Source organism: Hippocampus zosterae, chromosome 5 (assembly GCF_025434085.1).
Source record: "Hippocampus zosterae strain Florida chromosome 5, ASM2543408v3, whole genome shotgun sequence".
NCBI classification, from domain to species: Eukaryota; Metazoa; Chordata; class Actinopteri; order Syngnathiformes; family Syngnathidae; genus Hippocampus; species Hippocampus zosterae.
Window position 1 is genome coordinate 25783180 of NC_067455.1, and position 14604 is coordinate 25797783.

At 46.0% G+C, this 14604-nt stretch overlaps 1 protein-coding gene across 3 annotated transcripts in view; it reads right to left on the minus strand.

Moving 5' to 3' along the window:
* The window catches only part of azi2 (5-azacytidine induced 2), a 72627-nt gene that overhangs the window by 30354 nt on the left and 27669 nt on the right, over positions 1-14604 (minus strand). For all 3 annotated transcript variants that reach the window (XM_052064792.1, XM_052064791.1, XM_052064790.1), the window contains 3 exons: positions 5523-5622; positions 3116-3249; positions 2840-2904 (listed from right to left, as the gene is read on the minus strand). In XM_052064792.1, the coding sequence (XP_051920752.1) occupies positions 2840-2904; positions 3116-3249; positions 5523-5622 (299 nt within the window). The remainder of the gene's footprint in view (positions 1-2839; positions 2905-3115; positions 3250-5522; positions 5623-14604) is intronic.

Consider the following 14604-nt stretch of genomic DNA (forward strand, 5'->3'; position numbering starts at 1 on the left):
TGTGAATTCCATGTCCCCGTCATTTCCTTCCTGGGGTTCATTATAGAACAGGGCAGGTTACGAGCGGACCCCATTAAGATGCGTGCGGTCACTAATTGGCCGGTTCCTACCAATCGCAAGGAACTGCAGCGCTTTTTGGGGTTCGCCAACTTCTACAGACGTTTTATCCGCGGTTACAGCCAGAAGGCGCTTCCCTTAACCCGCCTTACGTCCGTCAAGATCCCATTTAAGTGGGATCCGACCGCGGATGCGGCGTTCGCTAACCTGAAGGCGGCGTTTACTAGTCCCCCGTACTACAACATCCTGATCCTGATCTTCCTTTTATCGTGGAGGTGGACGCCTCGGATTCAGGGGTGGGTGCGGTGCTGTCCCAACGTTCTCCGGTCGACCAGAAGCTGCATCCCTGCGCCTTCTTCTCCCATCGACTCAGTGCTGCCGAGTCCAATTACGACTTGGGCAACTGTGAACTGTTGGCAGTTGTGACCGCCTTGCAGGAGTGGCGGCACTGGCTCGAGGGGGCAAAGGAACCTTTCACGGTCTACACGGATCATAAGAACCTCGCTTATCTCCGCTCCGCCAAAAGACTAAACGCCCGTCAGGCCCGGTGGGCCCTCTTCCTCACCAGGTTCGACTTTGTCCTCACCTACTCTCCCGGGTCTAAGAACACCAAGCCCGACGCCCTTTCCCGTCTCCACGAACCTGCGGGGAGGGACCGATCCCCGGAGACCATCCTCCCGACCCAGTGCATCGTGGGGGCCGTCCAATGGGAGATTGAGCAGCGGATCCAGGCAGCCCTGGAGGGGGTTCAAGTGCCGGCGGGGTGCCTGGCGGGGAGGCTGTTCGTGCCTCCGTCCCTGCGATCTGAAGTCCTGCAGTGGGGACATGGGTCCAAGGTGGCATGTCACCCCGGGGTGAACCGGACGGTGCAACTCGTCGCCCAGCAGTTCAGGTGGCCGGAGCTCCGTAGTGACGTGACGGAGTTCATCAAGGCCTGCACCTCCTGCGCCTGCGGCAAGTCGTCCCATCAACCTCCGGCGGGACTGCTCCAGCCGTTGCCCATTCCTCCTCGCCCGTGGTCCCACATCGCTCTGGACTTCATCACGGGCCTTCCTCCTTCCCGGGGTCGAACTGTCGTGCTCACGATCGTGGACCGCTTCTCCAAAGCCGCTCATTTTGTGCCTTTTTCCAGGTTGCCGTCGGCGCTGGAGACCGCCGACCTCCTCGTCAAACACGTCTTCCGTCTCCACGGCATTCTGGCGGACATTGTGTCGGATCGGGGGCCCCAGTTTGTGTCTCGCGTCTGGAAGCGGTTCTGCCGGTCCCTCGGAGCTACGGCCAGTCTGACCTCGGGATACCACCCCCAGTCCAATGGACAGGCTGAGCGCGCCAACCAGGATCTGGGGGCGGCCCTCCGCTGTGTGTGCCTCCACCGTCCCGCATCCTGGGTCGACCACCTACCCTGGGTGGAATATGCACACAATACCCTCGTTTCTTCCGCCACAGGCAGATCGCCGTTCATGACGGCTTACGGTTACCAGCCACCGCTGTTCCCGTCCCAGGAGGGGCAGGTGGAGGTCCCTTCTGTACAGCACCACCTTAAGCGGGCCCATCACGTGTGGAAGGAGGCCCGGGCTGCGTTGTCCCGCACTGCGACCCGGAACCGGCAGATCGCAGATCGTCGTTGGCGCCCGGCGCCCTCATATGTGGTGGGACAGAAGGTGTGGCTGGCAACGAGGGATCTTCGCCTGGCCGGCACGTCTGCAAAGCTGGGACCCCGATTCACTGGACCATTCGAGGTCGAGGCTGTCATCAGTCCCGTCGCAGTCAGGCTCCGGCTACCGGCCACTATGAAGGTTCACCCCGTGTTCCACGTCTCCCTGCTCAAGCCTGTGTCTTCCAGTACCTTGGCGCCTTCTCCCGCTCCGCCACCACCTCCGCGGGTGGTCGATGGTGGCCCGGTGTACGCGGTACGTGCCATCCTGGACTCTCGGCGCAGGGGCAGGGGTTTCCAGTACCTGGTCGACTGGGAGGGCTACGGGCCGGAGGAGCGGCAATGAGTGCCCCGCTCCTGGATCCTTGATCCGTCCCTTTTGCGCGACTTCCACACAGCTCATCCGTCCAAGCCGGGTAGTCCGCCGGGGGGCGTCCATTGAGGGGGGGGGGGTACTGTAACGTCCCGTGCCCGCCAGCAGGTGGCGGGCTTTTCCCCCGCCAACTGCACACCTGTCCGTAATTTCGGGCTGATTATCTACCTTTATTAAGAGGCTCCGGCAGTCCACTCACTGCCGGAGAATTCCACGCCGTGCCATTGTTCTCGCGTGCTATTTCCTCGATTGTAGATTACTCGTTGCCTTCTTACCTTGCGGCCATCACTCTTGTTATTCGCGTTAGTCTCTAAATTGCATACTTATATATTACCTAAACAGTACTTCCTCGCACTTTGTTTTTTCAGCGAGCATTTTCAGTTGTTTCCTTATTTTCTTGTCCTTATTTGACCAGCGCTTTTTGTTACCGTTTCCCTGTCGGGCTTTTTCTGTTAGTCATTAAAGACTCTTTTGTTTTTCTGACAAGATCTTTCCGTGTCTGCTTTACTGGGAATCCACCCATTTATTTTGTTCTGTACGAGGCGATCTGTTCATCGCCTCGGGCAGAACGTGACAGTTTTACAGCATAAGGAATCTTATTTAATTCTGTGTATTTTACTGCTTGGTCTTCTTGAGCACTTGATGGCGCCATTGAGAAAATTATGCACCATGAAGCTTTGAACCGTGTGCAAAACAATTTGCTGGGTAGCTTCAGAGCTTCATGAAATCGTAAATATACTTAGGAAATATTGTACCTGGTATTGAACTTGTCATCACACACCTCCTCCACGTTTGGTCCATTCAGGTCACATAGTTCTGCCTGTAATAAAGCAAAGTTTGAGTGCTGTTTACAGATTCTTTAACATAACATTGATTAAGCCCAAGCTTGTATACGGCATCCTTCTCAACCTTCCACCTTCAGGGCAAATTGTCAAAGGATTCTATCATGCCTCCCACTCTTTCAGTTGATTCTTTTCTGTTCTCCTTTCACTTTTATTTTTGCTGCTTCGTCCAAGTCCATACTTTCTTACCCCACTCATTTCCAGTTGTTTGCTGTTTTCCAGTGTCATCCTTTCCAGCTCCTCCTGAAGTTGAAGGATTTTTCGCTCGGCACTGACACAGTCCATCTGCCAGTAGTCCAGAGGACTGTTCAAGCTCTTCATCACTGCACAAAAAGATGATACACGCAAGTAAATGCATACATTAAAAAATGTCAGGTACTGGAGCACTGGTTTACTTCCAATGTTGGAATTATTTTTTTCTTATTACAACTGGGAATAAAATCGATTTGGTTTGGAGGATCAGCATTTGACTTTGGATGAAAGATGACAAAGTAAATTAAACCGTAAATTAAACCGTAATTACCACATCAGTTACTGAGTAAGAAGAGAGCAGTTATTACTATGGTTCTAGGGGCGACCAGGTGTTCCAGTGGTTAGCGTGTCGACCTCACAGTGCAGAGGTGCAGTGTTCGATTACGGCTCCGGCCTCCCTGTGTTCTCCGCAGGCCTGTGTGGGTTTTCTCCGGGTACTCCGGTTTCCTCCCTCGTTCCCAAAACTTGTATGGCAGGCTAATTGAACACTCTAAATTTTCCCTAGGTGTGAGTGTGAGCGCGGATGGTTGCTCGTCTTTATGTGCTCCGCGATTGGCTGACAACCGGTACAGGGTGTCCCCGGCCTACTGCCCGAAGACAGCTGGGATAGGCTCCAGCAACCCCCAGCGAACCTTGTGCATTTTTATTGTGTAACATCATGTGTGATATCATGTGTTTCACATGATATCACAAAATCGTGTGGATAACAAACTACCGGTCTTTAGTTCCTAGGAGAATTTTGTCAAAACCATTACATCATTCTCCATACATATGGAACATTAGACATTAATATCATACTGGAGTGAACATTAATATTTTCCACAACCCCTAGGTAATGGTAAACATTATTAAAATGTGACAATCTTTCAGCTTTTCGTACACCTATGTATTATACCCCTCTTCCTCAACTGGCGGACCGCAATCTACGACCGGATCGCCGACCTCCTCTGTCCGGACCCTCGGCAAATTGTATAGAATAATTTATAAAGTGATTTTTACGTTACACATTTTATATTTGTGGACTATAATCTGCGCATTACTGCGATCGCTTGTTAAAATTATCCGTTGTATTCTTTGCGTGCACTAACAGATGTAATGCAGAGGACCACGGCAGTGTGACTTTGTGTGTATAATGTTTGACTCACTGGAGACCCTGGCTTCAGCATATACGATGCCCTGATTGGCTCCTCTGAACTTAAGGTGTGCCCATACATAAGCATGAGCACGCGTCTATCCCAATACAGACGCATGGATGATTGTGTCAGGATACAGACGCATGCGCGACGCCACAGTGTGCTCACAGCTTCAGCCCAGGAGAGCCGCACACAGACAATTAGACAAGACGAATCGCGGGAGGTTTCGATTGTGTGCAGTTCTGCTCCCGTCTACCCGGGGATCTTTGCAGCTGTTTAATAGCAGAACACCGCAACATGGTAAATGAACATCACAATGGCGTCCTCAAATAATATTTGCATGCCTCAGACATTGCATTTACCTTAAGTGGAAGAACAGCACTGCACATTCCTGTGCTCCCTTGTGTCAGTATTTAAAATGGTTCTTAACTCCTCTTCTGATATATTTTTTAAGTGATTTCAGAGGGGATGGGGTAAGGGGAATTGTACAAATGAAAATGATATTTTTGTTTTCATGTTTTGTATTTATTTTGGTAAAATTAGTATTTTGTTTTGTTTTTGTTAAATTAAGGGGAAAAAAAGACAACTACCGTTTAACAAAGTTAAAGTAAAAATGTCTTATTTCCCTAAAAGGGATATTTCTATTATTAAGCAGGCACAACTTAACAAAATAAAAGAGTTCCTGTGCCTCAACACAATACCTCTCATTATTTGCTGTGTACTGGCAAAGTGAATAATTGTTATTTTCATGCACCCCATTATTGGTTGGTTGTGAGGAGTGTTGATTTGTATAAGCTTGGCTTGACCATACTAAATGGACATACAGCCCTGCTCCCCATGAGCGCCGTGCATGGGACCGGACCTGGGTCTTATTAAAAATAAATAAATAAAAGTGGACCGACAGCATTTCTAGTTGAGGACCACTGTATTATACCCTCCATTTTTTTCAGAAAATGCATATTATTCTTGAGAAATGATGGTGATTGTGATTTAAAGTTATATATCAAGTTCTATGATTATTATCGCACATTTCCTCTTTTTCTAATTGCTCATTTGCGACATTTGGAATAACTATTAGAGAAAAAAAAGCCAAAAAAGTTCACTTGGTAACATAAAGTTGGACCCAAACATATGGTCATTGATTGACTGACTAAATTATTAACATCTGATCAAATGCTTTAACTTTACAAAACACAATATTCCTGACAAACCTTGGCTGGTCTCCATCTCTGTCCTAAGCTGAAGCAACTCCAGCTCTTTACTTTGAAGCTGCTCTGTCAACAGCCTCTCACTCTCACTCTTCTCCTTTTTCTGAGAAGACAAAATGAGACACAAGAAGATAATTGAAGAGAAAGGGTGCATTTATTGCAATCAAGTAAATACCGTTTGATTCAAGTATAAAGTTGTCCACACATGTAATGTTTTTTTTTTTTTTTAAATCAAGGACTCTTTCCTATGATGCCTTCACTCAAAAAACAAAACAAAACAAACAAGAAAGCACAAAAATAATAAAGCACTGCCCTTGGCCCTAACCAATACACACATGGCTAAAATTCTTAGTACGGCTCTGCTAATGAAAGGACAACAATAATAATGATAATAATGGGTGGCCCGGTGGTCCAGTGGTTAGCGCGTTGACCTCACAATGCAGAGGTTGTGGGTTTGATCGCCGTGCCTGCGTGGGTTTTCTCCGGGTACTCCGCTGACCTCCCACATTCCAAAAACATGCACTACAGGCTGATTGAACACTCGAAACTGTCCCTTGATTTGAGTGTGAGAGTGGGTAGTTGTTCGTCTCTGTGTGCCCTGCGATTGGCTCGCAACCGGTTCAGGGTGTCCCCCGCCTACTGCCCAAAGAGAGCTGGGATAGGCTCCAGCAGGCCCCGCCACCCTTGTGAGGATAAAGCGGATCAGAAAATGAATGGATGGATGGATGATAATAATAATAATAATACTAGGAAGAAGAATAGTAAAACATATTTTATGAAAATTATTATATATTAAATATTTAATGAAAATTACTTTTGAACAGTGGCTCAAAAGAGAATTATTTAAAAAAACAAAGTCATGAAACAGACCTGGGAAAAAATTATGGTACAGTGATCCCTCGCTATTTCGTGGTTCGTTTATCGCGGCTTCAGTGCATCGTGGATTTTTTCATTAAAAAACATTTTTTTGAAGATTTTGCTGAGAGAAAGAGAGAGACAGAGAAGAGGCAGAGAGAGGAGGCTCATAATAACAAAAGCAGGTCTCTTTCATCCTTAATTGTCTTAACTGACTCATCATAAACACGATGCACAAGCTGGATCTCTGGCCTGTGTGTGTGTGTGCTCTGCTCAAGCGCAAAGGGCCACGTGGGGCTTAAAAAATATATATATATATATATATATATATATATATATATATATATATATATATATATATAGGCGGCCCGGTAGTCCAGTGGTTAGCACGTCGGCTTCACAGTGCAGAGGTACCGGGTTCGATTCCAGCTCCGGCCTCCCTGTGTGGAGTTTGCATGTTCTCCCCGGGCCTGCGTGGGTTTTCTCCGGGTGCTCCGGTTTCCTCCCACATTCCAAAAATATGCATGGCAGGTTGATTGAACACTCTAAATTGTCCCTAGGTGTGAGTGTGAGTGCGAATGGTTGTTCGTCTCTGTGTGCCCTGCGATTGGCTGGCAACCGATTCAGGGTGTCCCCCGCCTACTGCCCGGAGACAGCTGGGATCGGCTCCAGCACCCCCCGCGACCCTAGTGAGGATCAAGCGGTTAGGAAAATGAATGAATGAATGAATATATATATATATATATATATATATATATATATATATATATATATATTAGAGCTGTCAGTTTAGCGCGTTTTTATTGGCATTAATTTAAATGAATTTTAACGGGATTACATTTTTTTCTCGCGAGATTAACGCGGCACACGTCACAAGCGGATGTTACGTTGCTCTATAAATACACAAGAAACAAAACAACAAGCGCGCAGCAGAAGTCCACGGCCATGTCTGTTTTGCCAGCCACGGCAGTGCGAGACACCGAAAACGGATACTTAAAGAGTTTATGAATGGAAAGTTTACTTTTAAATAGTTGCCACATTGCTCCACTGACAAGACTAAAGTTATCTGTTCTTCTCTCTCTCTGTGTATCATACAGGTATACGATGTATGCCACTGATGCGATTGTTACTTGTTTGGAACTATTTTGTGTGGAAGGTTACAGTGTTCTGTGTCCATATAAATAGAGCGGGTGGAGCTTCTCTGTGTTCGTCTGACAGTGACAGTGCGCTACAGTGGTAGCGACCTAGCGAAAGTAAAACGTCTCCAGTGTTGTCATCGAACCAAGTGTAGTCATTCGAAATGAGGTCTACACAAAACAGTAGAGAGACCTCCGCGCAAGAAGGACCAACACAATCAACATAGCCTGACTGTCCATGCGCACCAAATCCAGTAGACACTTAAACAGCTTCTTCCCTCGAGCCATTAACTCCTTAAACAGTCACTGACAGTCACTCTTCTTGCACCACAAAATGGTACTTCAAAACTAGTGGTTACTCTAAAATGGTTCAATGATTTTGTTGTTTACGATGATACTAGTGCAGCGTGTTATACCGGAGACAAATTCCTTGTGTGTTCTACATACTTGGCCAATAGAGATGATTCTGATTCTGATTCTGATTCTGTGTTAGGGGGAGTGAAACACCCCCCTTTCAGAATGGTTTGCCCCTGCAGCACGGGGGAAGTGCGTGTGCTTGTTTGTACGGCCGGCAGTTTCGAATACAGCGGCACATAATGAACACTGGTGTCCGGTGTCTTGTTATTCTTCAACAAACATACAGAAACAGACTGCTGTGTTGAAAGCAAACTTGAGAAAAACGAAGTATGCAACCATGGTTTAAATCCACTATAGGCTGAGTACTAGTGTACCTTAGATGTGCACTTTATAATGTTATATTGCTCTGTTTTGATTTCCTAAAAAAAAGCTGTTAAAGCAGCTGTTGTGTGACAAAATATTTTTTTCACCTGTAACCCAGCCTTGATAAGACAGTTATTTTATTGTTAGTTTCTGCAGGGTGATATTCGTTTGTGATACTGCTCTTTCCGAGGGACAATGAACGCACCGCAGCGCTTGGAGCGAGGACCCGTAAGCGAGAGAGACAGAACATTCTCGCACTTTCCCAGGCGGGTCGAAACGAAGAACGATAAAAGAAAACTTGTCCTTGATCCTCTACCTGTACAATATAGTAAGGTTAAATCCTGTGGCAATCTTTTTTTTTCTTTCCAAGTGAAAAGAAGGGTTTAGAAGAGATAACGTTCCTGGTGAGTGTTTTTCTGTTGAATATGTCCGATTAGCATTTCTAGCATTCGATTATAACATTAAAAAACAGTCAGGAATGAAGTTGGTGAAAATGGAGATTGATGTTCTGTTGATATAAGATATAACTGTGCCGTTATAAAAGAAAGAAAAAGGGATAGATCATTGTGCCGACACGTGTGCTCCATAGGAAGTGTATTAGCATTGAGCTAAGCTAACGTGCTCACGGCGAATAGCGCTGTGGCCTTCGTTCGAGCCAATTTTTGAAAATCTTTATTTTCCATAGCCGATGATTGCCACGTTTAGTGAATGCCTTGCACACTTTGTGCAGGCTGTTTTTTTTTTTTGGACTCATAGACCATCAAAAGGTTGGACTACTAGTCTGGAGATCGGATGCTACGTGGGACGCTGGTGAAGGACATCGTGGACTTCAAAGCCACCCGTCCCCTGGAGGGTGGTAGGACAGTTGAAAGGATTTCCCCTTTGTTTTGTTAAATCTGAGATCTCAGTCATTTTTTTTATGGGTCAGATCTGATACCAAAACAACAACGGATAAGAACTGATAACAATTTAGCTCACTGTATGTTTTTTCCTTGTTATTCTTTATGCAGTCTGTTGCAGTTTCCCATCTCCTATTGTAAATATTCACTCAATATATTTTTTTATAAAAACCTCAGTCAATGTGTCTTCTTCCTGTTGGACGTTTCTCCTTGACTCTAACTAGAGTCTGCTGCAGGCCAATATCACTGTGACCTTAAGTAGTGCACCCTAACTCAAATAGATTTATAAATTGACTGACAACTTAATAGAAGGGTGCCACTAGTAGCTGCACCTAGGGCGGCTACACACCGTTATTGATGGACAGTAATATTGTGTGAGAGATTATGTGTGAATAACTGCACCAAGTGAAAAATGTTCATGTAAAATTGTTATTTCAGTAAATATTTGCATTTGGCACATAGAAAACTGATTCATGACTCCATGTTGATGAGAGCATTAAAATGGGGAAGAAAATAGGACAAAAAATGGAAAAGGAAATTCAGAAACGATAAAAGATGTGCGAGTAATCACGATTAATTTTTTTGTTCATTTGAGTTAATTATGACAGTTGCATTTTTAATTAGATTAAATATTTTAAACGTTTGACAGCTCTCTCTCTGTCTCTCTCTCTCTATATATATATATATATATACACACATACATATATATATATATACACACATACATAAATATATATATATATATATATATATATATATATATATAATCGTAAAAAATCCTCATCTCACCCCTCGGGTGGTGTCCGTCCCTCAATCAGCTCGGGTCCTCTACCAGAGGCCAGGAAGTTTGAGGGTTCTGCGCAGTATCCTTGCTGTTCCCAGCATTGCACATTTCTGGACAGGGATGTCCGATGTTGTCCCCGGGATCTGTTGCAACCACTCATCTAGTTTGGGGGTCACTGTGACGAGTGCTCCAACCACCACAGGCACGACTGTCACCTTTACCTTCCAGGCTCTCTCCAGCTCCTCTCTGAGCCCTTGGTATTTCTCGAGTTTCTCATGTTCCTTCTTCCTGATGTTTCCATCACTTGGGACCGCTACATCCACTACAACGGCTTTCCTCTGCCCTTTGTCTATGATCACGATATCTGGTTGGTTTGCCATTATCATCTTGCAAGTCTGGTTCTGGAAGTCCCACAGGATCTTCGCCCTGTCATTCTCCCCCACCTTCGGAGGTGTTTCCCATTTTGTCCTTGGGGTTTCCAGTCCATACTCCGCACAGATGTTTCGGTAGACTATGCCAGCCACCTGGTTATGGCGTTCCATGTTGGCTTTCCCTGCCAGCATCTTACACCCTGCAGTTTGTGTTGGATCGTCTCAGGTGCCTCTTTGCACAACCTACACCTTGGGTCTTGTCTGCTGTGGTATATCTGGGCCTCGATGGCTCTGGTGCTCAAGGCCTGCTCCTGCGCAGCCAGGATGAGTGCCTCTGTGCTGTCCTTCAGGCCAGCCCTCTCTAGCCACTGATAGGACTTCTTGAGATCAGCCACTTCAGTTATGGTCCGGTGGTGTCCTCCCATGATGGTCCCTCTTCCAGCGCCTCATCTTCTGTTCCCCATTGTCTGAGACATTCTCTGAGTACGTCATCCGTTGGAGCCTTCTCCTTGATGTATTCATGGAGCTTGGATGTTTCATCCTGGACAGTGGCTCTCACACTCACTCGTCCCCGGCCTCCTTCCTTTCGGCTTGAGTACAGTCTCAGGGTGCTGGATTTGGGATGGAACCCTCCATGCATGGTTAGGAGCTTTCGGGTCTTAACGTCCGTGGTCTGAATCTCTTCCTTTGGCCACCTTATTATTCCTGCAGGGTATCTGATCACTGGCAGGGCATAGCTGTTTATTGCCCGGATCTTATTCTTGCCATTGAGCTGGCTTCTTAGGACTTGCCTCACTCGCTGGAGGTATTTGGCCGTAGCCGCCGCTTTCCTTGTTGCCAGTTCGAGGTTGCCATTGGCTTGTGGTATACCAAGGTACTTGTAGCTGTCCTCAATGTCTGCTATTGTTCCTTCAGGGAGTGAGACCCCTACAGTGCGGACTACCTTTCCTCTCTTAGTCACATCCGACTACATTTCTCAAGCCCGAATGACATCCCGATGTCGCTGCTGTGGATCCTGGTTGTGTGGATCAGGGAATCTATGTCCCTTTCGCTCTTAGCATACAGCTTTATGTCATCCATGTAGAGGAGTTGACTTATTGTAGCTCCATTTCTGAGGCGGTATTCATAGCCTGTCTTGGTGATTACTTGGCTTAGGGGGTTCAGTCCTATGCAGAACAGCAGTGGGGAGAGTGCATCACCTTGGTATATGCCACATTTGATGGACACTTGGGTAAGTGGCTTGCCATTGGCTTCAAGTGTGGTTTTCCACATCCTCATCGAGTTCGCAACGAAGGTTCTTAGGGTCCTGTTCACCTTATACAACTCCAAGCATTCAGTGATCCATGTTTGTGGCATCGAGTCATAGGCTTTCTTGTAATCAATCCAAGCTGTGCGCAGGTTGGTACGTCGGGACCTGCAGTCTTGTGCGACTGTTCTGTCAACCAGGAGCTGATGTTAGGCTCCTCTGGTATCTCTACCAATGCCCTTCTGCGCTTTGTTCATGTATTGATCCATGTGTCCACTTGTCTTAGCCGCAATGATGCCTGACATGAGCTTCCATGTTGTGGAGAGACAGGTTATTGGCCGATAGTTGGATGGGGCTGCACCCTTCGAGGGATCCTTCATGATCAGTCAAGGATCGTTCGCCCTTTGGTTAGCCATTCTGGGTGAGTCCCATCCCTCAGCAGCTGGTTCATTTGTACTGCTAGGCGCTCATGGAGTGCTGTGAGTTTCTTTAGCCAGTAGGTGTGGACAATGTCCGGGCCTGGTGCTGTCCAGTTCTTCATATCTGAGACTCTTTCCTGTATGTCTGCCACTGTTATAGTAACTGGGTTCTGTTCGGGGAGGTTGCTGTGCTCCTCTCTCAGGGTCACCAGCCATTGTGCACTGCTGTTATGTGCAACCTCCTTCTCCCATATGTCTTTCCAGTACCTTTCAGTTTCCAGTCTTGGTGGGTCAGCTCTGTTGTTAGGACCCTGCCACTGAGCGTACACTTTCGCAGGTTGTGTTGCGAACAGCCTGTTTATTCGTCTGGCCTCATTCTCTTTCGTGTACCGCTTTAGGCGACTGGACAAGGCTTGGAGCCTTTGTTTGGCAGTTTCTAGTGCTACAGGTATGGTCATCTGGATGTACCTCTCGGGTATTGGCCTTTTCATCACACCTCTCTGGGCCTCCGTCAATTGACTCACATCTTTCCGGGCCGCCTTGATCTTAGCCTCCAACCGTCTTTTCCATGTGTGCGAGCATGTATGTGTGTGTGTGTGTGTGTGAGAGATGTTGAAATGTAAACACATACATAAATATATATATATATACACGTGTCAAAAGAAAGGTGAGACTCTCTTCTTTCATCAGAAAAAAAGTTTGTTTCTATCTTTCTGTTTGTTGGCAATCAGCATTAGAAAACTGCTATGTTTTATGGAAAAGGACGATTTTCTACAGAAATCCAGAGAAAATGAGCTTTTTACAAAAGCATGCATTTCAAGCATCATTTCAAGTTTTACACTATTTTTTTGCTTTTGTGACAGCTCAAATACCTCAATAAAGTGTTCTTACAAAAGAACATTACAAATAATGTTTTTTGAGCAAAATAATTTATTTGCACATAAAACTATTGAACTATGAACAAAAGTGCAGCTGTGGAGAAGATGGTTTTTGGCTTCCATCCAGTTTGTCACCACATCGATTCATCCACACCACGTCCAGATGCACGACCTATAAATTATAGAAACATAAAAAGTTGCAAATATAAAGTATCTTGCTGCAGAGTGAGGTCCAATAATTTTATTTACCTTTCTTTCCACCACCAAAGCGAGGAGTCATCTTTTGGCTTCTGGTTGGACAGTCTGTAATCTATAGAAGTATGTACAATTACCACACTTTTATTTTTCTATTTTTTTATTGTTGCTTTCCATTTACATTTCAACATCTCTCTCACACACACACACACACACACACACACACACACACACATGCTCGCACACTGCTATTTACACCATTCATTCCACGTTGCTCAGCTTTGTTTATTTAAAACCTATGGCGACATGCAAGTCAGCACATTTACGCCGCATATTTTCATCTACACCCACGAGACGCATCAACCGTACATAAATGATTAGTGTTACTGGCAACTTTATAGTTTAGCGGGGAATGTAGCGGTACATAAAAGTGACTGATGAGGGCATAAGAAGTGATGAAGTTTTGAATGGGAACTTGAAAGCTAGTCAGCATTTACCTCCTCGATCCAGCGGCTCTGGCGAGGACTCTCAGCTGCTTTCCGTTATGTCCAAAGGCACATATTCGTCCGACATATCGGGATCCAAATCGCTCTCCAATTCATCGTTTTCGCTGTCGTCATTTCGAGACGATTCCAACGAATCGCTGACGTGTGCCCGGCGTCGGCCATGCGAAGCAATGCAGCCTCTTTGCCGTCATCGCTGGAACTCGCCGGGGAGACGATTTGTGGGCGATGTGGGGCATCGGGAGGCACAAAATGCTCTGCCAAGCGATGATCGCTGACGTGGAGCAAGTTCATCTTCATTAGATGAACTCGAAACTCGGCGTGAGCTATGCGGGCTGCGTGTAGCACACCATGTTTGTGCAGGCCGACGTTTGTTTGACGGGTGCCGCTTTCGATTACGTGACCGGAGCGTCATTTTCTCTTCCACACAAACACCATCTCCTTTCTTGTTTTGTTTCGAGGACGCTTTTATACCGAAAAAATAATTTTTCCTTAGTTATTTCCTTTTCTCCATCGTTGCTAGTTGCTAATGTTCCAATCCACTATCCACATACGCCACTCCTTCACTGTACGCCCTTTCTACTACTTCTGCGGCGTGATCCTGGTTGATTTTTGCACCACTGCCGCCCAATGGCCATTTTTTTTGCTATTTAACATTGCCGTCAAGCCTAATCCTGTAGTGAGAAGTTGATAAGACTCTCTTGCACCCTCCCCCATGAAAACACGTGATTGACGTATTAATACGTCATGGGGAGGGAACGGCTATGCGCTACGTCAAAGGGTGTAAATGAGTTAATTGGTCGCTACTTTGCGGATTTTCGTTTATCGCGGGTGGTTTTGGTCCCCATTAACCGCGATAAACGAGGGATTACTCTACTCTGAGAAAAGAAATTATTTGACCGTAGGGACATGTTCAATCAAGGTGTCCCCTCTAATTAGCATTAAAAAGCTGTCTTCAAACTTATAAGCAGTCAACCAGCTTATTTAAAGGGTGACCGGTAGTCACAGCGATGTTTAGTGACAAGGCGTGTACCACACAAAACATTAGCCAGTAAAAACAAATCAGTTTTCTCAGGAGA